At 38.9% G+C, this 24,480-nt stretch overlaps 3 protein-coding genes across 5 annotated transcripts; 2 read left to right on the top strand and 1 right to left on the bottom strand.

The window, feature by feature from the left end:
- Nucleotides 1–1,161: 1,161 nt before the first annotated feature.
- On the top strand, nucleotides 1,162–5,430 carry LOC137740340 (uncharacterized). Its single transcript, XM_068480201.2, has 6 exons — nucleotides 1,162–1,489; nucleotides 1,744–3,451; nucleotides 3,540–3,791; nucleotides 3,997–4,077; nucleotides 4,493–5,089; nucleotides 5,301–5,430. Exons 2-6 carry the CDS (start codon nucleotides 2,171–2,173, stop codon nucleotides 5,352–5,354), a joined length of 2,265 nt encoding a protein of 754 aa, XP_068336302.2. The 5' UTR covers nucleotides 1,162–1,489; nucleotides 1,744–2,170; the 3' UTR covers nucleotides 5,355–5,430.
- A 5,624-nt stretch (nucleotides 5,431–11,054) lies between these two features.
- On the bottom strand, nucleotides 11,055–16,654 carry LOC137739187 (phytyl ester synthase 2, chloroplastic). 3 transcript variants are annotated; one of them, XM_088700265.1, is made up of 15 exons: nucleotides 15,744–16,652; nucleotides 15,393–15,444; nucleotides 15,189–15,244; nucleotides 14,810–14,968; nucleotides 14,448–14,552; nucleotides 14,201–14,316; nucleotides 13,792–13,913; nucleotides 13,313–13,421; nucleotides 12,884–13,014; nucleotides 12,226–12,595; nucleotides 12,000–12,113; nucleotides 11,779–11,864; nucleotides 11,621–11,648; nucleotides 11,539–11,579; nucleotides 11,055–11,415 (listed from the first exon to the last, which is right to left on the bottom strand). In XM_088700265.1, the coding sequence occupies exons 1-14, from the start codon at nucleotides 16,168–16,170 to the stop codon at nucleotides 11,547–11,549; spliced, it is 1,908 nt and encodes a 635-aa protein (XP_088556391.1). In that variant the 5' UTR covers nucleotides 16,171–16,652; the 3' UTR covers nucleotides 11,055–11,415; nucleotides 11,539–11,546. The 3 variants fall into 3 exon arrangements, with proteins under 3 accessions (XP_088556391.1, XP_068334830.2, XP_088556390.1); XM_068478729.2 differs by having other exon boundaries at nucleotides 11,539–11,648; nucleotides 14,216–14,316; nucleotides 15,744–16,654; XM_088700264.1 differs by having other exon boundaries at nucleotides 11,539–11,648.
- A 5,844-nt stretch (nucleotides 16,655–22,498) lies between these two features.
- On the top strand, nucleotides 22,499–23,699 carry LOC137740877 (CASP-like protein 1F2). The gene is made up of 3 exons (XM_068480681.2): nucleotides 22,499–22,935; nucleotides 23,041–23,167; nucleotides 23,262–23,699. Exons 1-3 carry the CDS (start codon nucleotides 22,724–22,726, stop codon nucleotides 23,484–23,486), a joined length of 564 nt encoding a protein of 187 aa, XP_068336782.2. The 5' UTR covers nucleotides 22,499–22,723; the 3' UTR covers nucleotides 23,487–23,699.
- The last annotated feature ends 781 nt before the right edge of the window (nucleotides 23,700–24,480 follow it).

Below are 24,480 nucleotides of genomic sequence, written 5' to 3'. Positions count from 1 at the left end.
AGCAAAGGGGACAGGATAAGCATCCTGAGTAGTCCTGTCCTGACTCAATTGGGTCGTCGTCGGTAGACTGACTGAGTGGTTATCAGTTTAAATGTGGACCTGTTGGCACGTCTCACTCTGACTACTGGATCGCCTGCTGCAGCGTTATGCTCGGAGGCCCATGCGAAAGTGAAATGGATTAATGTTTTCGAAAAAGAAAGAAGAGTGGGCAGGAGGCTGGAAGGGGACTTTGATGATGAGATTGGGATGTGCTTGAGATTCCAGGTTTGATTCTCGTGTTTTTATGTAAGAGATGAAAAATTTTATTTTTTAAATTATTAAATTTTTAACAAATATATTTTATCATTTATATAGTGACATGTGATGTATCATTTTGTGTGCCGATCATACTGAAAAATCTATCGTCATGGAGAAATTTTTTATTGTGATGGGAACACGAGTGTTACATTACGTGTTTCTATGTAAGTGGTGGAAATTTTATTTTTTAAGTTATTAAATTTTTAACACATCATTTGTATAGTGACATTTGGTGTACGTGCCGGTCATATTGAAAAATCTCTCATCGTAGAGAAATTTTTTATTATGACGGGAACACGAGTATTACACTACTTGTTTTTATGTTAGTGGTAGAAAATTTTATTTTTTTAAGTTATTAAATTTTTAATACACATATCTTACAATTTATATAATGACATATGACGTACTAATCCATGTGCCGGTCCCACTAAAAAAATCTCTATTAGTCTTGAGAAAGTAGGTATAAAAGCAAATGCAGTGGCAGCGGAGGCGTTTAATGGTTAATAGAGCGCGCTTTATACGTGTAGGTAGATCTGTACTTAGAGATTGCATATGCAAAACCGTACAAAGTGAAAGGCAGGCTGGGTAAGATTCATTTTTCGTTTTATTTTTAAACTCAAAGCGTCCAAAAGTAAAAAGAAAGTTAAAAAATTAAGAGAGGGAGAGAGAGAGAGAGAGAGAGAAGGCAATGCAATGGGGCGAAATTGCGAACGAATGGAAAGTACGTTTTGAAATAAAGAAAACTAATGAAAATGGTTTGAAAATTTTGAATTTTAACAGTAAGGATAAGAAGATGTTGTAAGTGAATAGTATCAGAATTTATTATTTAATGTAAAAATATGATTTTCGTTAAAATAAATAGTACCGAAAAAAGGAAAAGGAATTGAAAATGGGAATGGGGATGACGCTTCTCGTATTTTGGGAGAATTGGGATTCGGATTGAGTCTATAAACTCGGCCTCCTTTTTCTCCTTCTCTCAGACTCCTCCTGTATTTGGTCTCTGCCTCTCTCTCTCTTCCAAAGCCAAAGCCAAAAGCCAAAACCAAAACAAAAACCCTTGTCCCTTCTGCTTTCAACCGAAACCGATTTCAGAAGCATCGGCGGTGGTTAATTTCACAGGATCGCAGTTTGCATGGAAGATCATAATTTGAGATGATTCGTTGTTTTATCTCCGCCTCTCTCGGTGGTGCCGGTGCGTCTTCTCTTCTACTGCTAAATTACTAATCACTCTCTTTTAACTTAATCCGTCTCTATTACTATATTATACGTATTACTAGTAAAACCAGTCAAATAAGTCCGTCCTCGTCTTTCATGGCGGCCTCTGTTTCTCTTGGTCGTCTCGAGTATACGTACGTTCTACACTCGGATTGCTCTTGCTCTTAAGATCAGTGCTTTGATCGTCATTTTTCGTGTTTTCTCAACTCATTCATGTGAATATTGTTTCAGGCCTGGCTACTGATTCTTCAGGCAATCATGAATTATATGCGTTTCATGACTTGCTGCGACGGAGGTCTGAACATCTGCGCTACCCATGATCCTCGCACCACTCCCATGCGCTTAAGTTTCTCTTTGGAGAGAGTGGTAACTCAGATGTTTGGATTCTGGCTGCCTTTGGTAGGTACTTAGCAGTTACTAGTAGCTTCTACAGACCACTTGTGTTCTTAATTGAAGCAGAAATTAAGAGCACTTATTAGTTATACTCACAGCGCTGGGAAATTGGAAATTTTTGTTGTTCAGTTGATTGGAAGTACAGCTCTATCAATTGATGAGCTGATGCGATCCGATTCCCTCGACATCCCTTCCCATTGTAGAAAAAAAGAGAACAGAAAACAAAAGAGAGACGAGTTCGGGATCAACCCTGTGAAATTTAGAAATGGGATTGCCTCAGGTGCCCTCAACTGGAACTTTTGAGGAGGTGCAAGCTGCTTCTCTGGGCTCCTTTTTACAAAGCCCGCCTCGATTTTCTAGTATGAGCACATGTGATATGGATGGGATGCTTGGTGGAAGTGCAAGCCAAGTGGGGGTAAATCCATTATGCTCCTCTTTAGGAGATTACCAGACAAGGACCTCCCTAGAATTTTCAAAGCTCCCCGATGATTCACTTGGATTTAGAGGGACCGCGCAAGTCACTAACAATGTTCATGGTTTGTCAATTGTTTCTGTTGATAAAGCTGGTCAGATCACTGCAAGAAATGGACAGAATATTCTGACACCTGCTTCTAGGATTGTAGGTTTTGAATCAAGCGGAACAAGTTCTCTAAATGATGACTCCAAGCGTGTTTCATGTGGGCACGTTCACTCCTCTTCTGCAGTTAATGTCACAACTAATGAAATTGTGACCAGTGGGTCTCTAGTGAGGAAGCGATTGTTGTCCTCATTGAATACTACGCTTTTTCCGCACCAGTTTGAAGGTGATCATTTAAACATTGGTTGCAGAACTTCTGGAGCAAATTATCCTGCTGTGAGTGATAATTTTAGTACATCTGTCGCACATGATTATAAGAAAGCAAATGTTGGGAGCAAAGGTAGTTTTACCATGCCAACTTGGTCTCTATCTAGTTGCTTGGAGCAGAAGAGCATGCCACATGATAGTGGTATTATGGAATCCATTTTTTTCACAAATGGCCCTTTGCTGGAAAACAAGAATATCGGACCTCAAAATAGTTATCAATCTGCACCTAAACGTGATGAGTTGAGAAAGCGGAGTAATGCAAAAATCCAAAGTGGGGCAATATCCATATCTCCAAAGGAAGTGATCTCACCTTTGCATTCTTTGTCACCTCTTGGCCCCAGGTTGTCTGAAAGATTGGAAATTGTAGGGGGCTCCAGGACTACTGACAAAGAGTCGGACGATTGTCATTCAACCTTTAGGAACGTAAAACAAACACTTGACAAGTCTGATGCAGACATTCTCTTTTCCCCTGAAGTAGGGGAGTTTAAAATTGCTAGTAAATTATTGGAAGATGTTGATGTTTTTCACAGGGAATTCCTTCCTTGTTCTCTAGAGAATAGTACTGGCGTAAGTTATTCTTTGTCCCACGGGTCAGCTCCCAACTCCCAATGGATGAGTGGGCTTTCTGTCGGGAGATCCTTGGTTGGTTCATTCGAAGAATCTCTACTGTCTGGTCGGTTCATATCAGGGAAACCCAGTCAGGTTAGTGTCAATGTTTCTGCTGTGTAGTAAATCCTGTACATTATTCACTGTTGCTATGTTATAATTGCTGGAGTATTTAAATATGTAGAGAATCGATGGTTTTCTGGCTGTGCTGAGCATCACTGGGGGAAACTTTTCTCCGCAATCACAGAAGCTTCCTTTTTCAGTAACTAGTGTAGAAGGTGATTGCTATTTATTGTATTGCGCATCCATACATCTTTCGAGAAATTCTGCATTGAATAGGAGTGGAGTACAAAAGATTAAACGAGGCCTCAGCAATGATGGTTCACCGACTGTCACAAGCCGCCTGCGCATTCCTGTGAAGGGCCGTATACAATTGGTATTTGTTGTCTGTTCCTGCTGTTATAAGCATCCATTTTATTATCTATTGCCAAAGATATTGAAGGGTCAAGTTTTTCATTACCAGAGAACTTGTTTGACTGAATTACTTGTTGAAACCGTCACTTTATGTAGCATGTTACATTGCGATGGGTTATCATTATTAGTCATACTAAATTAAGCTCTCCATACTTTGATTTATGCAGGTTCTAAGCAATCCAGAGAAGACACCTATTCATACTTTTCTTTGTAACTACGATTTAAGTGACATGGCAGCTGGTAGCAAAGTAAGTTGAGTGTTTGTATCTTGTTGCTACTATACTATGTGATGCTTACGAACTTTGTATTAAATATAATTTGTTAAAAATTTATCTATCATTATAAATTTGAAATGTAGCAGAGTTGTAATCCCGCATCCAAGGAGAACGTATGTTTACATAGCAACTCATACAGCTTTCTAAATTGTATACCGTGCATGCATTGAATTAGATCTCTACCTAAAAATTAACTTCAACTTGTGAATTATATTGCCCTTAAGCTGCGTTGATGGATTTTCAAACGATTTTGTAGTTATAAATTCAATGTGTAAAACAATAAAGGACTATAGAATTATGTTGTGTGGTTTATGATATTCCATGTTTCTGAGGCTACTTTAATATTTTTTTTGTTTTGTTCATTTCTTATCTGTTCAAAACAAAGTAGACTTTCTTACGCCAGAAGGTCACCTTAGCATGCAGCCCAAATTCTCCCCAGTTGAGACAAGGGAAGACTGATTTGAACTCAAAAGTCATAGAGAAGAAGGAAGTAGAGAATACAGCCGGAGTAGGCATTGTACATACAACAATATCTGTAGATCAGAAAACTGAAATTAGAAGTGAAGACTCTAATTTTGTGGATTCAATAGATGAGGGAGATATGTCCAACTTATCCCCTAAACTGGGAAGGGGATCCAATGCTTCGTTCCTTGTTGAGAAGAGCCTCAACAATGAGGAGTACCGAAGCAGCAATGGAAATGAGCGCAAGTGTGCTGATGCATGCTATGGAACCGACAGGGAGCACAGACATGGTTGTTCAAGGTTCAATCAAAACAGTAATGGTGCTCTCCGCTATGCTCTCCATCTCCGTTTCATATGCCCTTTTCCCAAAAGAAGTTCTAGGACAGTCCAGAGGTGCAAATCAGATCCCCTATCTACACCACAAAGAACAGGCTTAGACATGGATGGGGAGCGCAGATTCTACCTATACAATGACTTGAGGGTTGTATTCCCTCAACGCCACACAGACGCTGATGAGGGAGAGGTAATGTGCATATTTACTTGGTCATGCATACGCATCACACGCTCACATATCAAAACGAAAGTGATCTTGATGAAGGGGATATTTTTGCATTGCTGCACAAATATGAATGCTTTTAAATTTCACATATCAAAACTAATCTTCGCGTTGTGCTATTTCTTGTGAAAGCTTAGCTGATTATGCTCTATCTCTTCTTTGGTTCTTTTAATCGCAGTTGAACGTGGAATACCATTTCCCGGAGGATCCAAAATACTTCGACATCACCTGAAACGTCATTTTCCCTTGTTTTTGTTTATTGTACTCCTCTGTGTACATATTCTCATATATATAACTTTCTTTTGGTTGGTTGGTTGGTTGGTTATGGTGACTGAGATTTTGTAACGTGGAGATTAGTTTGGGCCGGGCCATTGCTCTTTGTTCCTTTTTGGAGGGAAACTCCCGATTTTGTGTTTGAATTTGTGGGGCCCATCAGTCACACATAAGCACAACAATAGGAAGAAAAAAAGTTGAATTGACTCAAAAGCGACGAGGGGATGGAAAAAAGGGAGGTGGGTTGTCTGCCTTTTATTTTCATATTCCTTTCATGTTCTTCTGTGATGTGTGGTCACGAATAAACCACGTTAATATTTTATATTAAGTTTTTATAAAAATAATAAAACAAAAAGTAATAGAAATATAAAATGTTGACGTGCTTTAATTTCCCGAAAAAAATGGTTTCTCCATGCAAATTGCAAAAAGACAATCCAAATTAAAATTCATGAACAATTAAGAAACTCATTGCTTTTTTTTATATTTTTTTATATTAAGTTATCAAATATTTTAAATATTTAGATTTAAATTAATAAAATCTTGTGTTTAACATGTATTTGATTTTCACACGAGGAGTTCCCATTGAAAGTGTATTATTAAAAATATTTTTGATTTTGGTTACGAGATCATGTGTGCAGTTGTCAAAAGGGTAAAAAGGAAAAATAGAAACATTGAGACATGAGATTGATATGGCAGGCTCGAGGTGATGTGAGGTGAGTTGAGTTAATTAGATTGATTTATCATGGTTAATCAAGCTTAAATAAATAAAATCAGAGGGGGCCAGCCATTGACGGCATGACACCTGGAATGAAAGGGAATAAGCCAACCTTGTTACCGTGCACGCGGCAGCTGCATCCGACAACAAGTGACGACATGCATTAAGGGAAACATTGTTATTGTAAGTTGCTAATTGAAATTTACTTAAAACAATTGGAATCAAGTAGGAAGGAAGGAAGAGAGCAATGCCATTTTAGGGTTTTCTTGCTCGCCACGCAACTACATAATTAACATATCAAATTACCCATCAGATTCTCTCCGGATCATTTTGTTAAGGATTATAGAGATCCATGAATCGTATTTATTCATCGTACATCGTGCGATCAAAATTTTTAGGTACTGTTTGGATTTAATTTTAAATAAAAATATTTAAAATAATTTCTGATCATACGATATACGAAAAACGGATACAATTTACAGATCTTCAGGATCCCTGCAAAAAGAATCTGACGAGAATCCGGATTCATCAAATTATAGAGTGAGAGAGTGGATGAGTCGGTCAGTGTTAAGTCAGCAGGCATTAGGCATTTCTATTGTATAACGTCGCAGGCACACAACACAAGTGAATATATATATATATATATATAGGTATTACAAAACTGCATGGCTTGGAGCCTTGGAATCTTTTTTTATTTTTATTTTCTGTTTGATGATATGCCACGCGTAACGCCCAGGTTAATTGCTCTTCCCTTCACATGAGCGTTTCAGTTTCCACCAATGAAATGTAGAGAGAGAGAGAGAGAGAGTGAAAGAGCGTATCAGTCCTCCTCTCATCCATCTTCAGTGAACACGGAGAAAGTGACGGTAAGAGAGAGAGAGAGAGAGAGAGAGAGAGAGGAATATTTGCAGATCATGAAGGAAGAGGGTAGAGCGAGAGAGAGAGAGAATATGCAGAGACAAAACAGTTATATTAGGGCCTCGTCCTTTCCAAGATCCTCATCTATTTAATTTTCGCCTCAGTTCCTATTCTGCCCTCTCTCTTTCTTTCATCTTTTTCACCTCTAGTATTGGGGTGGAAGAATGAAGAGTGTGTTGTTTTAACTTTTAAGTGTGTGTGTGGAGTTTGATTGCATTTGCATATCTAATATGTTTGTCACTTGTGAGCGAGTCAGTTTGGAAATATTATATGGCTTCTATCTACTTTGACTTTAAAATCTTAATTTTAAAAGAAAAGGAAATGCTAAGGAGACTTTCTAAAAATAGAACTCTCCGTCATCTCATGTTTTTTGCACAAATAATGTGTCAACATTATAAAACAACGTGCCAAAAATATAAATTGGTGAAGAGTTCATGAAATGTCCCACTTTAAAAGAGTATTCTTGGTATTTCTCTAAAAAAAAAAAAAAAAAAAAAATCAACCTCATTAATTATTAACTAAATAATTATTAAATCAGTGGTAATAATATGATTTGATAGGAGATGATACAAGCTAGTTAGCCACTTAACAACTTCAAACAATGTGCTCCAACTCTTGTCACTACTTTTTGTGCATACCATGCGAGGGCAACCTTGGTAAATAGAAACGCACCTACGCATTCTTCAAGTCCCAATTTTATCCTTTCTTCCAACTATTGTTCTAAAAATCTTTGCCTAGACCCCATTTAGGTGTTAGGCGGTTGATCACCGTCCCGTTTAAGGCACAGACGTTTGAAAATTAACAAAGAATGCCTAGAATACTTAAATAAACATACATTATATGTTTGTTCCCCATGTTTTCATTATGTTATAATACTTCATTATATATATGTCATTTTATTTTGTAGTTTTTGATGAAATTACATATATTTTAAGTATAAATAGACACTTATTTACATGAAATATATTAGATTTACTCAAATCCGTCTAGTTCGTCTAAACACTAGACCCCAACCCACCGTTTGACTAGCGCCTAACGTTTTTTAGAATCTTGTTTCCAGCACAAAAACCCAGCAACCAACTAAATTTCCATATTTATCCTTTGATTTTTCTTCTTGTTTTTTATTGGGAGGGAAATATCTATGTTTAATTGTTGTGCAATGGGGAGTGGGCGTAGTCGTGCCATTTGGCTGCACCCAATCGTATCCATGCGTCCTTCCTCCCGCCCCCAACTGCAACAGTTTTTGTAATCGCTACAGACAAATATGAAATCTGCACTGCCCCATTGTCTCCATTTATTCCTCCACTCGACTCCACTCCTGTCATCCTCCTCTGTACCTCCCTTTATAACACCTACACCCCTCCCTCCCTCCCCAATAACCCCTCTTCTCCTTCTCTCTTTTCTTTCTCTCACTAAAACCCCCTGCAGTCTACTGAGGGAGATAAGCTTTCTCTGTGCTCTCTGAAACTGCAAGTAGTGGTGTTTCAATGGAGGCAGAGGATGAGATGTATCATGACTTCCTAACTCAGATGAACACACCTCCCCCTCCACCTCCTTATCCTCATCATCCCAACCCTTCTCTTTCTTCTCCCTCCCCCTCCCTTTTCAATAACCTCCTCTCTTCCTCTTCTTCCCCCGGACTTCCCCTGCCACCCACTAAAACGCCTTCATCCCACCAAATTCCTACCCATCCTCAGCCCCCTACCACCCCCCACGCTCGCCGCGCTTCTTCTTCCACCGCCGCTGCAAATCGCATCTTCCAATGCCATTACTGCTCCCGCAAATTCTACACTTCCCAAGCCCTCGGCGGCCACCAAAACGCCCACAAGCGGGAGAGAGCCGCCGCTCGCAGATCTCTTCTAAGCGCCGGCGGAGGTGGCGGCTGCTCCTCCGTTCCCACCCACTCTCCTCACCATCCTCATCATGTCCCTGCTTTCAACGTCTCACCTCCCCCTACTCAATATCAGATCATGCCCACCAATGTGCCACGTCAGCATCATGATATTGATGGCCATGCTCAACAATATTCGAGTGGGCCTCACGAATACCATCAGCTTCGGCAGAGCCACCACCACCAGCAGCCAGAGGCGGCCGTACACGACAGCAGCAGCTGCTTTTTAATGGAGATGGAGCACATCATGCAGCAGGACAACCAGCCACCTTACTATTGGGCGGTGGACCTCTCCAGCATCAACACTACTAACCACCACCACCCCCACATCCCCGCCGCCGCCTTCACTTGCTCTCTTCCCCAGATGATTGACGGCCCCACCACCTCCGAGCTGCCTCAGCCCCTCTTCTCACGTGCACCCCCTTCTTCCCACACCCATCAATATTATCATCGCCATCCTCAGGATGCCACTGCCGCTCATCCTCCTCGTGACAATGCCACTCTTCACAGCCTTGACCTCTCCCTCCGCCTTTAATCATCATTCCTAATTTACACCGTTCCTATCAGTGCTCTCTCCTAAAATCTGTCAGCCCAGTTTTCTTCTTTTTTTCAGAGAAAAAAAAAAACTTAATTGCTCTTAGAAATGGATGGTTCAAGCCTTCAAGATATGGAAGGAAAGCGAAAAGTGGAAAAAGTGCTTGTGGGTTTGTTTTTTTTTTTTTTTGTAGGTTTTTTTCTTATTTGGTTTTAGAAATTAGTTACAGAAAGTGAGAAATGTTGGGCTTCAAAGTTGATATGTAATGAGTTTGACATCTTGTTACATGAATCAATCAATTTTTCAAGCTTTATACTCTGCATTGATCTCTCTCTCTCTCTCTCTCTCTCTCTCTCTCTCTTCTCTGGTAGCCTTACTGATCATCTCTTTCTCTCTCTCTGCATTAGATGATGATGTTCGTGCATGTCAAAATTAAATGTCATCCCAAAAACAAAAATGTGTTGTCAAAACAGGGATGAAATGAATCGATGTAGTTTTTGGCACCAATCGAGATGGCATCGGACCATCGATGATTTAAATTTCTATGTTACGAATCTACCCTTCTGAATTCTGGGAAAATGCCCTGCAATATGCGGCGCGCGCGCGACCGATCACGATATTATGCTCGTCGATCAGTAGCGGGTCAGTTTTGTACAGTGGGCCACCTCAGCTGCTTTTGAGGAGGAGAAAACCTCCCACTTACATTTTAATTTTTTTCCAACAGCTGGCTGATTTGGTTATGGAGGAATAATGGTATCGCTTGCAGTTGCAGCCGATTGGAAATAATATTATTCCTCTTGTTTTTGGTCCGGTTTGAAATTTCATTTCAACAATGCTATAGTTTCCAACGTGCTCATAGGATTGTTGAAATAAAACCAATCGTCGAATCTTAGATGAAATATTGATAAGATGGTTCAAAATTTTTTTTAACAAATCAATATTCTAAATTATTTTAATTTATAAAGAAAATTTCGAACCCTGGCAACAACTATGTGACAGATTGAAAAATGACGGCACATGGATGGGTGTGTTTTGGGCACAAGGGTCGAGAGCCATATGCCAGATTTGATATGTGACTGATTTATCGTATTGTATAAACAATGGATGTGTTTTCGCGGGACTGATAGAGAGTGATAGATAAAGCAGATACTACTAAGATAGAGCAGATAATACTAAAAAGGAACCTCTAAAAGGAAGAGAATTTACCACGTATTTTTATATAAATGGTAAAATTTTTTATTTTTTAAGTTATTAATTTTTTAACACGTGTTCCACCATTTGTATAATGACACATGATGTACCATTTCCTGTTTCGGTCGCACTGAAAAAATCTTTCGTAAGATTCCATTCTTGCCAAGGGCAAATTTGAACCTCATTATTGCTATAACTCATTATGTGACTAAGCCTACCTCTCTCCCGTAGTGTAAATAATATCGTATGTTAAAAATAAAAAATAAAAAAACAATCCCTTTGTCATAATGCAATTGGTTAAAGCTTTTTTCTTTCAAGTTTTTAACAAAATGTATATAATATTTGTGTCCTGAGCAATATTCTCGGCACACTAAAAAAAATCTTCCAAAAAGGGAGAAAAGATAGGGAATTTCAAAGAATTCAACTATATTATTATAAAGGGAATTGTTATTAGCACTTCAAATAAAGCAGACACAATTTTGAATCAAATTTGGCCTGCATATATTGTGACGTGAGGTTTGAGTACCAACTAGCAACAGATGGATAACAAGGAAGATCATTGACGAATATCTTCGTAGGTCAGATATCGAATGTCGGAATTTCAGATGTGAGGCCAGACATGGCCCTGTATTGTATCCGAGACAATAACGTTCTATACGGATCCTTCTCTCTTTTCTCCCTCAAATAAGCAAGGCAATTCTCAACTTCTGACTTCACTTGTAAATACAGTTCACGAGCTTTCTCCCTGTCTCGTAATTCCTGCTTTCTCCCTTCACATGGTTCCCAATAACATACAAATTAAGTCAAACAGGTTGCACTTCTGATGAATTGATCATACGTAAACACATGAATAAGTATGCATCTAGAACCACAGAATCGAAACCACAATTTACCTTCTGTTTCAATTGGTTTTCCAAAATAATAATAGAACCTGCCAGGAATTTTCGGTATGATTCCTGGCAGGTATACATCCTGGTTTCCTACCTCCCCACCAACGCCCTTTCTGTTATCACAAGATCACATTGATATTCAACGATCAAGTTAATCTTTGGAAACAAGGATGACGAGGAAATGTATGATCACACGAAGACACGAAGATGGATGGTTCTATGAGAACATCTCAGATCAATTACCTTACTTTCGCAACCTCATCTGTTAACTCCTGTATATAGTCCTTAAGCGGAGGAATTCTCATTTGGTCGTCATAATCCAAAAATAGCTGTTACAAAGATGTCAATAATTATTCTGAGAATGAGTGGTGTGAATAACCAAAGCTCAGTAAACTTGTGCTTTTATTTAGCAAGGAAAGATAAATTAGATAACAGTAAATGTAAAATAAGGTGTGCGGCCTTACTTCACCAATATCATCTTCTCCAACGGCGCCAAAAGGTACAATTTTGGCTCCAAATCTAGATGCCATTCTCACAAACTCCGACTGTTCTGGCCAGAATAACTTATATTCCTCCCCCTGGATACATTCCAAGTTATGTTTAGTGGAACTGATCCACTAAGATTTTTGGATTCTAGGCTTATCTAGTCTTCTCAGACAAAAATAATAACAACAATAAAGTGACTGTTACCTTCCGGTGAAGAGCCTCACGCACTCCACCTGGATAGAGTAGGACGTGAGACTTTGTAGAGAGAAGTTTGTAAAAGTTTGCACCAGAGACAGGAACTGCACCCATAAGTCTGAATGTGTCGAATGCTGATAGATCAGGAAACTTTCCTTCTCTCAATTTTATAAACATCATCGGATGTGCTATTCCTCGCATTAGGATGTTTCTTTCCTCCATCATCTGAGTTACCATGGGAGCCAATTCAAACCCCAGTAACATGTGATAACCAACAAACAATACAGGACCCTCAGAAGGTATCCCGGCAAGGCCCCTCACAATCTTCCCATCTGGTAAAGTTGAGAACATCACTGGGCTAGTGACCATGGTTAACAATCTACGCATAATGCACAGTGATCAGACATTAGTATAAAAATTAAAAAAAAAAGTTAAGGGTTGCTTGCAGAAGGGGAGGGGTGTTGGTTAGAAACATTGGAGCAAGCTTATGCATAATTTCCATCAGCTCTCTTGTCTGTGGTTCAATATAATATGACACATAAATAAAGCTACTGTCTAGGATCAAACCATTAAGCATAAACAGAGACATAATGTAGGGGGCTTCATCGACAGCTAGGATAGCAGAAACCACAACTGCAATTGTAAATTCCATGAAAATATCACCCACCTGTTTGATTCAATTATATTTTTGACTTCTAAAGGTGTTGGCGGTATGTAATCAGTAACAAAGTCATGAGTACTGGAACGACGATAGACACCAGTTGCCTTGATGACAGTCACCAAATCAAAAGGATCTTCCTGCCATGGATTGCGAGAACAATATACATATCAAAGTAAAAACTTACAAACTCAAAAAAATTTGGTTATAAAAATGATAGCATAGCATTGGAATATTAGAAATTGAGACAGTAGCAAATTCAACAAAAGTTGATTCATTACTCTAATTAAATGACCCTAAGAATCTAACTCTACTATTTAACTTTTTTCCTTGGAGATGTTGGGTTTGGAAAAGTAGCAGAGAGAAATTCACTTATTTATCAGAGCTTATACTATCACCAATAAGAATGTACACAAGCATACAGAGAAAACAGCGTACCAAGAAGAGGAAATGGCCGCTGTTAGCAAACATACGAATCTCACATTTAGCAAGGGCGTGTTTCAGTCTTTCTCCTTCCGCTTGACTAGGTAACAACTGATCCTGTCCACTAATAGACAAATAAAAGATAAGTTAGCCTCATCATTCTAGAAAGATGACAATCGAAAGCAGTAAAGTGCTCTGATGCATGACTATACTTGACCAGTAGATCACAACTATTCAAATAAATTTCCGTAAACTCAAATTACACCTTATTTTAAATGTTTACTTGCAAACTCTTTGGGTCTGTTAATCATCCATAGTAGCGTTGAAATACAAATACATCAAGTCGAGTCCTCCAACATTTGTTTCAGAATAGTTTTCTTGAATTTGTTACTTTTTTAATTGGGAGAAGAGGGTGGGTGGGTTTAAATTATCAATTGTAAGTGACTGCTTTCTTAGTCACTATCAAACGAATAAGCAGAAATAAATAAATAGACCTGGAAAGTATCAGCGTTTGAGCTTTTACAGCGTGGAGACGTGAATTGGCATATGGAGATGCTGATCTAATCATTTGTAGCTTCCACAGAAATGTTTCTCTAGGTATGATATCAGCAAGAACCTGTGGCTTCAACCATTAATTCTTTCCGCTAGATTCAACTACACTTCATGAGATATAAGTATGCAGAATACACACAAAAGATCAGAAGAGACCAATCTCTTTACTGACTTCAAGAGTATTGATTATATGATAACTTATAATGCTACATAGGAGATCCTTGAAAGCAACGCGTCTAAAGCATCATAAGTATCTATCTATGGAATGAGGATTGAACAGATTCTGAATAAGTGTATAGAGTGATCCAACTTGTGGGCGAAAGTAATGTTAGTTTGTTACATAGTTGTTACATAGTTGTGTCTTACAGAGAGGTAAGATGCTGATGCAAGAAGATCGCGTGATAGCTTCTCAACTGTCTGTGGCAGAGGAAGTCCAAGTCCCGTCTCCAAGTTACCCATCAGAAAACCTAAATTCATGCAAAAGAGTTGCAGGTTAATGAATAAAATTCTTTTGTAGTAAGCATATGAACTTTGAGCCAACAATTCACCATAATTTGGAGCAACAAACATTAAAAAAGGTGGTATAAAGAAAGCAGACCTGTAATTGAGCTCAGTACGTGAGGAAGGCTGAGAGGAAGTGAGTCAGGAATGACCTGCAGTAAAGGTATTAACGGTTGAAGCTGGGACTTGCTGAAGGACGTAGCTGCACATGGATACCAGGTAGGAGCTAACCCGAGTGAGCAAAAGTATCAATTGAATAACTTCTGTCTTAGTGCTAAATTATTTAGCTTTTATATAAATGCTAAGCATTTTGCCTTTATCTAAGAGGAATTGGTGAAAATTCAATGGACCTAATACATTTAATACATGACTTTTCATATCTCAGCATGCCTATTTAGTACTTATTTATCTGGGAATCTATATACTTTGAATCAAAATGACTTAAAAGCAGCCTCTTACCTGGATTAGCCAAAATTAGAACAAGGTCAATATCAGGGTTAAGGGCAGCCACAGAAAGCGCAAGGCATGCTCCAAGAGATTCTCCAACAAGATATATAGGCCTATTTGGTGCGAGGCGATGCTGTGACCGAACTGTTCTTTCAACCAGCTTCACTAGGTCTGGCACACGGAAATTAGTAGAACAACCAAATTACATATGAATTCATCTCTTTCATCCAACAAAATAGGAAAACAGAAACAAGGTGCACCATTTTATCTTCTGCACATGATTTTCACCACACTGTTACGAATACTATGAGGACCGGATGAAGCAAACATTTTGTGCAACACAAGATCAACAAAGCTAAATGCATTTAAAAAAAAAAAAAGAAGGAAGAACCTGTGAATGTTGTTCGATCCTTGGCAGGGATATGCAAGCACCAGACATCGAAAATCCTTCACATATCAAGTGAAAAAAAGCATATATGATATCAAATCAAGTAATTAAATTAGTCTAGCAGGAGGAACTAACTTATTTAGTTCAGAAAATAAATAAATAAATCAATTCCGAAATGCACTCAAACAAATTTGTGATAGGACGTACTTTCCAAGTTTCTGATGATGCCTTATGAGCCCAAGTCCAGTGCCATCAATTCCTGCACGATTAATTCCAAAGATTTTTAAGAAAAAAAAAATTTCGAAATAAAGTCGAATTATTTGAGCTCATTTTTTGAATAAAGGAAAAGATATAGCAGTAAAATCACAAGGTTGAGCAGTAATTAGACTCGTGCGATAATCATTGAGCTTTTATGTTAGTGAGCGATCGCAAATCAGAATCATTTTTTCGTAATCGAAAGCTCACATTTGCAATGATGGTGATGATGGCATCATTTGCAAAGATTTAATAAAAGGTAAATGTCGGATAAAAGTGGAAAAGCAGAGGGATTTTTAATACCAGGCAAAAAGAGAAGCAGAGGAGAATCGTCCAAGCGGGACCCGCCGCCCAAAGGAGAGAACCAGCGAGGCGGTCCACCGTCGGAGCTGATGAAATCCTTGGCTTGCTCGAAGTAATCCTTCAAGCTCAGGCCTTGGTCTTCCGCATCGAACTTATGCTCCTCCTGACCAGCCTGCCTCTTAGTCTCTGCAGCTGACGTCGTCGTCGTCGTATGAGCTTCCTTCTCAGACGACCTGCCGCTTGCGATGTTCGCTGCTGTCAGAATCGTCGGAGTGTGGTCTGTTGACGCAGCGGCTAGCCTCCACGACGGAATCGAGATCGGATTGAACTTTGATCTTCCGGATGAGGATGATGATGACGACGTCGGTTCCTGACGGATAACGGATGGCAGGCGGGCGGGGAAAAGACAAACTCCGGTGGAGGCCATGGAATAATAGAGGCAGCTGGTGGGACGGCCGAATCGACCGATGGCTCCTGCTGACGGTATTTAGAGATTTGACCGCTTATGAGTGAAAGTTATTTTTCCATTTGAGGAATGAAGTTCAAGCATTGAAATTAAATAGATGGATTGCTGACCTTATATTGTATTTATAAAATAATTGTTTTGTTGTTTTTGTGTTTTGTTTTTGTCTTGTTTGCTTGGATTGCTGGAACACTTAACTGTCAGCAGTTCGAGTGGCAAAGCAGAACACTGCTCTACTAAAGTGTTACTACTACGTAACTACAGTGAATGAGGAGGGCGAGGGACGGAGGAGCCGCGGGTGGTCCAAAAGTCCGGAGAGGCGGCTGTAGAGTTGTCTACGGTGGCATTGTCCTCCTTTCTCGCTTCTTTGTCATTGCCATTCGCAGTTTTGTCCAATTTGGGATAAAAAACGTGAGCACTTGGATGGCATGTCACTGCCTCATAATGTATTCTTTTATTGAATTATTGCATAGCTTAAATATGTAGGATCCCATTTAGGTAAAGAATGATGCATTCAGCCGAACGTACAAAAGAATCTATTATTACTTATACATCTTCAGTGGATAATACGACATCATGTGCTCTAACATTTTTCATGTTACATTGTATTATTAGTTTGGAATAGCGTTGTCCAGCGTCTAGAAAAATCTCTTTCAATATCTTCATCTTGTATGACAATTTTTTTATACAATGATACTAATAAAATGAGAATTTAATAAAGGGAACTTTAACTAAAATTTTTCGATACTATTCATTTTAACGAAAAATCATATTTTTACACTAAAAATAAGTTGAGGAAAATAGTTTGTAAATTCAGAAGGAGCAGTGGAACAATTTGTTGGACTGATTCAGCAATATAAACTAGAAAGTAGACGAAGTACTAGTGTGCATGAATTGACGAGGACCCGCGTTGATGGCTCGCTTGCTTGCCCCAAACAATACTCAAAATGAACTAACTTTCAACTTTGTCAGACTGAACTCCAATTCCTTCTTTGACCAAAAATAAAAAATTAAAAAAATTTCAAATTATTTTTCAATTAGTATGATATACATCTTAGATTTTTAGCCAACGTTGCCCATGTCCAAATTTTTTGCATTTTGTTTTTATTTTTTAGGGATGTGATATCCACACACCATATTTTACTTCTCACATATTTTTTTAATTTTCGACCATCGGATCGGATGAATTGAAGAAAATCAACGGACAAAAATTATTAAGAGGTGTGTGAGAAGTAAAATGAGATGTGTGGATAGCACATCCCATTTTCTATTATTTGTGTGGGTGGAATTGAATCGTTGATCAAGGGACGTGTGTCACTCTCACCTGCATAAAAAATATTATGAAATTGTTTACTCACCCAAACAGCTTAATTAACTCCTTAAGCTAACACCAACTTAAACACGGGATCATCATCATTTTATATAATTCTTCCAGAAAGTCCATGTACAAAATACAGTACAAGGAGTGATGATTAAACCACAATTCAACATGTGCCAATTAATCCTGGCCTTCATCTCTCTATTTTTTATTTGTGTAACTCAAAACTTGGGACTGTTTCTGTTTGGGTTAATATTTGAACATTGGGTTGTAAGTGTGAGAAAGCCAAGATATGCCAATTAGAAGAAGATTTGCCCAAAACCCAACACCAGGTCCAGAGACAGATTGGCGCATTTCCATTAACGCATAGACCATGTGCCTATGATTTAAATGACAAGTGATAGAGATTGACTCACAATCAGCCAAAAAACACTTTTCAGTGGCAATACAAGTAAAAAGTTGATGAATCATTACCCTTCAGATGCTTTCGGGTAAGAGCAAATGCACTGCAATTGGGCTAATTTGCTTATGAAAGGAGGAAGAGTCCCCAGAGACAAGGACACTCAACCAATCAAACAAACAAACATACAAACTCTGCTCTCAAGTCAGATTTGCATCCAAAAGATGAAATCAACTCAGATTCAGTCCTATTTAGCAACAAGCTATCTTTTTCTCTAGTTTAAAAGCTCTGTTATCTCCCTCAGTGGCGTAGTATCGATTCCTTTGTGTAAACTTGTTTACCATCCACCCATTTCTAGCATACAAACCCCTATAATTACAAAGAGAAGTGACTGCAAAAAGTTCAACCTTGACAAACAAGGTGAAATCTTGCCCGAAACTCTTTGTTTGTTCTCTAAATTTGTAGATCTATTACGTAATGCATTCTTCAGTATGTATTCAAGTCGTATTCACCTATTTTCCTACTTTAAGAGTCTCATTTGCATATGGATATGGTTAGTTTAATAGATATGTTATCATTAAAATCAATCAAGAACCAAGCAAACGGCTAAATGGCTTAAAGGGAATCTAGACTCTCTTCATTCGAACATACAAGACTATGAACTAAAAGTCCTTGTTCACAAGGCAAGAAAAATAACTTAATGTGGACTTAACTCATCCACGACAATCCTTTGATAATAAGAAGTCCGAGTAACTTGGGGCGCAAGTAATCGACTTAAAACACACTTGTTCTACATCTGCTATATAGAGATAGCAGTGGCACACCTAGCACTCAGTTAGTTTTGATTGCGAGCCTCAAGGCCTACACCTAAGGCCCCACAAAGGCACATTTCATAACTAACTTTGTCCTCTTCTTGTAGCACATTGACAAGTAAGAACCCGACTACACATCCAAAGTGCCAATCCATTGGGAGTTGTGCTAAGGTGTCAAAGACCATTCCCCACGGAAATCTTCGCCCTAACTGTCACATCCCGCCTCGGGGGGAATCACTTCCCAGGCCCGCTCCACCACCGTAGCACGATATTGTCCGCTTTGGGCTTACCTTTCCCTCACGGTTTTGTTTTTGGGAAATCACGAGCAACTTCCTAGTGGGTCACCCATCATGGGATTGCTCTAGCCTCCTTTTCGCTTAACTTCGAAGTTTCGATGGAACCCGAAGCCAGTGAGCTCCCAAAAGACCTCGTGCTAGGTAGAGATGAGAATATACATTTAAGGATCACTCCCCTGAGCAATGTGGGATGTCACAATCCACCCCCCCTTAGGGGCCCGACATCCTCGTCGGCACACACGCGGCCAAGGTTAGGCTCTGATACCAAATTGTCACATCCCGGCCCGGGGAGAATCACTTCCCGGGCCCGCTCCACCACTGTAGCACGATATTGTCCGCTTTGGGCTTACCATTCCCTCACGGTTTTATTTTTGGGAACTCACGAGCAACTTCCCAGTGGGTCACCTATCATGGGATTGCTCTAGCCTCCTTCTCGCTTAACTTTGGAGTTCCGATGGAACCCGAAGCCAGTGAGCTCCCAAAAGGCCTCGTGCTAGGTAGAGATGAGAATATACATTTAAGGATCACTCCCTGTGCGATGTGGGATGTCACAATAAATGTCATATCCTGACCCAGGACAGATCACTTCCCCGGCCCGCTCCACCATCGTAGCACGATATTGTCTGTTTTGGGCTTACCATTCCCTCACGGTTTTGTTTTTGGGAACTCATGAGCAACTTCTCAGTGGGTCACCCATCATGGGATTACTCTAGCCTCCTTCTCGCTTAACTTCGGAGTTCCTACGGAACCCGAAGCCAGTGAGCTCCCAAAAGGCCTCGTGCTAGGTAGGGATGAGAATATACATTTAAGGATCACCCCCTGGGCGATGCGGGATGTCACACTAACAGTTTCCTTATAGAAAGAAAAAAAATGGAAACTTGGGATTGTTCACAAGATAGGACAGCTGGACGAGAAATTTTGCATTGTGACCGGAATACGGATGGTACATACGTGTTTTTATATAAGTGGTGGAAAAATTTATTTTTTAAGTTATTAACTTTTTAACACACATATCTCATCAATTGTATATTGACACATAATGTACCACTCCATGTATCAATCACACTGAAAAATCTTTCCAGCTTGACCACCAACACCGATTGATCATGGCTGGTGTTATTCATAAATTTCTTTTTATTTATCGAAATTTTTTATTAATTTTTGTTTTTATTTTCTTGAATTCATTCGATCCGAGAATTGAAAATTGAGACGTATGTGTGGGAGGTAAAATATAATGTGTGAACAACTCCACCCATTCACCATGCGCTAATTAAAAAAATTAACAAGATTGGCAATGTATCATGTCTCTTCTCTTAACCAATAATGTATGTGCACAATAACTTTTTTGAAATGTTATTAGCATCTCCCTACAAGAAAAAGAAAAAAAAAAGAAAAAAAAGAAAAAAAAATAGGACCATTGGTATTTAAACTTTGGTGTAATCAAAACTTTGAATCTATGGGTTAAAAATTTCTGACTACAGATCTTTAAACTCCCTGACAAGGCATGGAGAAATGATTTTCTTACAAAACATTTTTTAAAATTTCATCTAAAATAAAAGGTTTTAAATGGAAACAAAGTTTAGAAGTTCTGACGAATTTGCTTTTGTGATCATTGCTCTCATTGTGACAAAATTAAAAACTGCTTAATAATTGTTTCGTTTTCAATTAAAAAATTTAAATTAAAAATTAAAAATAAAAACGAAATCCTTATGAAACGTTTCTTAATAGTGCCGGAATTTTAATATCGGAATTTCATAGATTCTTGTGTCACTCTCAGTCATGAGTCATGTGACTCGTCCCGATCTATGTTGGTTTCTTTTTCTTTCATGATTTGATTAATCAGGGGGGGGTTGGACTTTTCCTCTATTTTAATCAAGTAGACCACCCACATGACCAATTCCATTATATTCTAACGTTATATTATGTTATGTTGTCTCTACCTCTCAATTTTCCCATTTTTTTCTCAAAATATAATACTAAATAAGGATACACGCAAGATAGTCATGGCCCGCCATTGCCAAGCAACTGTTATGGCCGGTTCTCTGAGTGGACCGGTCCTTCATAATCGTTAGGCCTTATTGGGCCTATGAGCTACACTCTCAAGTCTCTGTTGTAGTGGCTACTGGCTACTCCATATTCAATTATTCTTGGTGAGCTTGTAAATTTCCCATTAAATTAACCAACCTACAACCAGTCCATCATAAAAACCCTTCCACTAGGTGGACCCAACGCTTGCAATCTCCTTCACACAAACCCAACCTGTATTTTGGTTCACCCGGCAACCACGTTGGTTCCACTCGCAGCAACGTAGCAACTGCATATTAGCCTAGGTGATCACGCAAAAATAATATGACTTTAGTTGGCTAATTTCTAAGAGGTATACGATGTGTTTCTCTAATAGTTAGTCTTTAGTTTCGGTTGAGTCCTATGTTTGGGTCTCAGAATGAGTATCATTTCCGGATTCTCTTTGTGGAGATTTTGAAGATCTTCAAATCGTGTCCATTCATCGTACATCGTGCGGCCAAAAATCATTTTAAATACTTTTATTTTAAATTAAATATAAATTGTACTTGACGAAAAATGACCGTACAATATACAATGAACGGACACGATTTAAGGATCTTCTTGGAAATGAAGAATACTTGGTTTGCATGACAATTCATTATATTTTGTGGACATCGTATGTTATCACATCATTACATATCTTTTAAGATTGTGAGATTAACGTAATTGCCTAGTCTTAGAAAATAAAACCATATTGCTTTTGGTTTTGGGTTAAGTTATTTACTTTTTTGCCATTTTATTTGAGCGGTAGGTTTCATATCAAATCAATTTATTTTAATTTATTGCGTAATTTGCCACTAACTCAACCATGACTAATTTAATTTATCTTACCTAGTCTTAGAAAACGAAATCATATTTGCTTTTGGGTTAAGTTATTTGACATTTTTTGCATTTTATTTGAGCTGTAGGTTTCATATCAAATCAATTTATTTTATTTTATTACGTAATTTGCCCTTTGGCTAGAGAGTAGTGAAACATTTTAAAGCTCGTTTGAATGTGCTTTTGAAATGACTAAAAGCGTTTTTGGTGAAAATATTTTTGAAACCAATTCTTAATAAAAATGCAAGTAAATTCTGGAAAAATACTTAAAGTACTTCCTAAAAGCAGCACATAGGATCGCTTTATTGTTATTAATGATATGACTTAGTTTGGTCGGAATGTCTTCCACCCCTCCCTCCGTTCACCCAAAAAAAGTAAGTACAGTGTGCAAGAAGAACTAAAATACAAAAGAGGAGTGTAAGTGTTTTTACGTGTCTCACTTGTTGAGTTTTGTAAAAGTCATTGACCCTCCACCAAAATCCAAAATCCAAAATCCGGATCCCTTTTTTCTCAGAATTTGCCTTTAAATTTGGACAAAGGACCCATTTATAAAGACATTTCCCTTGTCCGTCCCAGTTAGGTTGGACTCACTTATTACCAATCTCTAAAACCCTCCGATCACAATTCACCACTGGATTGTCTCCACCTTGCTCTTTGCCAACCGCCCCTCGCAATCCCATTTTCTCTGGCTTTTTCCACATTCGATAAAAGACTCTCTTGCATTTTCTGCTGTATTTACGCTCCCCCTGTTCTGTTTCCGTGTTCTGCATCCGTTGGTGAAAGTCAAACAACCCACCATCGAATCGAAATGGCGTCAGAGAAGAGCTCCTCCGTGCTCCAAGTCACTTCTTCAGGCGGTCCACTGCGGATGATGACTCCGTTGACCGCTCAAGTTGCTCTCAGAATCACAGCCATTGTCTTCACACTCATCGCCATCTCCGTTACAGTCACCAACGGCCAATCCGTCGTCGTGTTCGGATTCAAGTTCGAAGCCCACTACTCCTACTCAACTGCCTTCAGGTAAACGCAGATCCAAAAAACAAATCAAAGATCCAATTTTTTACAACAGCTACGATCATTTTTATTTATTTATTAACTTCCTTTTGGGTGTCTCTGTTGTCACAGGTTCTTGGTTGGTGCCAATGTTGTGGTGTGTACCTTCTCAGTGCTCTCATTGATCTTCGTATCCTTCTTAAGCCGTCCAGCATCTCAACACCTCAAAAACTACTTCTTTCTCTTCTTGCACGACACGGTTAGCAAATTGTCGTCCCTCGACTTTTTTTGCAGTTCCAACAACAGTTCCCGTTATAAATTGTAACGTTAATTAATTGTAATTTGTATCGCAGGCGATGATGGTGCTAATGATATCCGGATGCGCAGCGGCGACCGCAATCGGGTACGTGGGGAAGTATGGAGAGAAGAAAATGACTTGGCAGCCAACGTGCGGTTACGTGAATGAGTTCTGCAACAAAATGACCATCTCTCTTGTGTTTTCTTACCTGGCTTTCTCTGCCTACTTGCTTCTCACTCTCATGGGTGCTCACAATCTCATGCCTCGCCCTACTGAATGAACTCGCCAATACACAACTTACAAGAGATGTATCCCATCCATCATCCGAAAACGACATCGAAAATCTCACAGTTTATCAATTTGCTATGTCTTGTTAGTTAACATTTGGGACCTTTGCAAACTTGTGCTGCATGTACATATGGTTTCTTAATGGTTTAGTTTACATATTACCCCTGTAGAAATTATGTTACTTAATCGTGTTTATTTGTACTTACTGTCTCCTTGATGGTTGAGGAACTGGTGGCTTCTTTGGATTAGGAAATGTTGCACAAACTATTTGCCTATTTGTAGCTTTCTTGCCTTTCTTCTCCTAACAACGAGAAAAACTTACTTGTAACCGGAACGCGGCAATAAGAACGCCCCATAATAACGTCCAGTTGTAGGTAAGTGTTGGATAGTGGCCAAATTAGGCTAGAAAACAAAACAAAATTGATGAGGGAACATCATGATGAGGATTATGTTTCCTTGTTTTGTGGCTTGTTTTGTGGCTTATTTTGTGGCTTAATTTGCTCCTTGTTTTGTGGCTTGTTTTGTGGCTTAATTTGCTCCTTGTTTTGTGGCTTTTTCAAAGCCATAATTATTTGGCTAGGATGAAGCAAAAGCATAAAAAGAGATGGTAAGAGCATTTGGCTAAACAAGGGGGCAAGGGTGAGAAAAAATCTAGAGAGCTAGAGTGAAAAATCTCTTGTGAAATAATTCTTGGGGTAGAGTGAGGCTCTTGGGAAAATTCTGTGAGAGGGTGTACAAGGGATATGGGATTGGGTTATGTCGATTTAACTCATGTGTAACTTGTACTGTTTTTCTCATAGTGAAGAGCAATATCTCTCCGAGGACGTAGGCAGGTTTTTGCCGAACCTCGTAAATTTCTCGGTGTCTTTATTTCTCGTATTTTAAACTATTCAACTGTGGGTTTGTATGTTGGTGAAGATAATCAACCAAGGCACAACAATTGGTATCAGAGCTTTGTTGGAAGCTTTGGTTCATTGAAGGTTCAG

Source organism: Pyrus communis, chromosome 9 (assembly GCF_041283825.1).
Source record: "Pyrus communis isolate YQ-2024b chromosome 9, ASM4128382v1, whole genome shotgun sequence".
NCBI lineage: Eukaryota > Viridiplantae > Streptophyta > Magnoliopsida > Rosales > Rosaceae > Pyrus > Pyrus communis.
Note: the sequence above shows the minus strand (reverse complement) of the source record. Positions and strands in the feature narration are given on the sequence as shown.

What these genes read in the sequence shown, in the direction of transcription:
- LOC137740340 (XM_068480201.2), top strand. Translation starts at nt 2,171, where the DNA reads ATGGGATTGCCTCAGGTGCCCTCAACTGGAACTTTTGAGGAGGTGCAA. An exon ending in ACATGGCAGCTGGTAGCAAA is followed by an intron (nt 4,078 to 4,492) that starts GTAAGTTGAGTG and finishes AAAACAAAGTAG; the next exon opens with ACTTTCTTACGCCAGAAGGT. An exon ending in CAGACGCTGATGAGGGAGAG is followed by an intron (nt 5,090 to 5,300) that starts GTAATGTGCATA and finishes TTTTAATCGCAG; the next exon opens with TTGAACGTGGAATACCATTT.
- LOC137739187 (XM_088700264.1), bottom strand. Translation starts at nt 16,170, where the DNA reads ATGGCCTCCACCGGAGTTTGTCTTTTCCCCGCCCGCCTGCCATCCGTT. An exon ending in TCTGCTTCTCTTTTTGCCTG is followed by an intron (nt 15,445 to 15,743) that starts GTATTAAAAATC and finishes TTAATCGTGCAG; the next exon opens with GAATTGATGGCACTGGACTT. An exon ending in CAAACGCTGATACTTTCCAG is followed by an intron (nt 13,422 to 13,791) that starts GTCTATTTATTT and finishes TTTGTCTATTAG; the next exon opens with TGGACAGGATCAGTTGTTAC.
- LOC137740877 (XM_068480681.2), top strand. Translation starts at nt 22,724, where the DNA reads ATGGCGTCAGAGAAGAGCTCCTCCGTGCTCCAAGTCACTTCTTCAGGC. An exon ending in TCCTACTCAACTGCCTTCAG is followed by an intron (nt 22,936 to 23,040) that starts GTAAACGCAGAT and finishes CTGTTGTCACAG; the next exon opens with GTTCTTGGTTGGTGCCAATG. An exon ending in TTCTCTTCTTGCACGACACG is followed by an intron (nt 23,168 to 23,261) that starts GTTAGCAAATTG and finishes TTTGTATCGCAG; the next exon opens with GCGATGATGGTGCTAATGAT.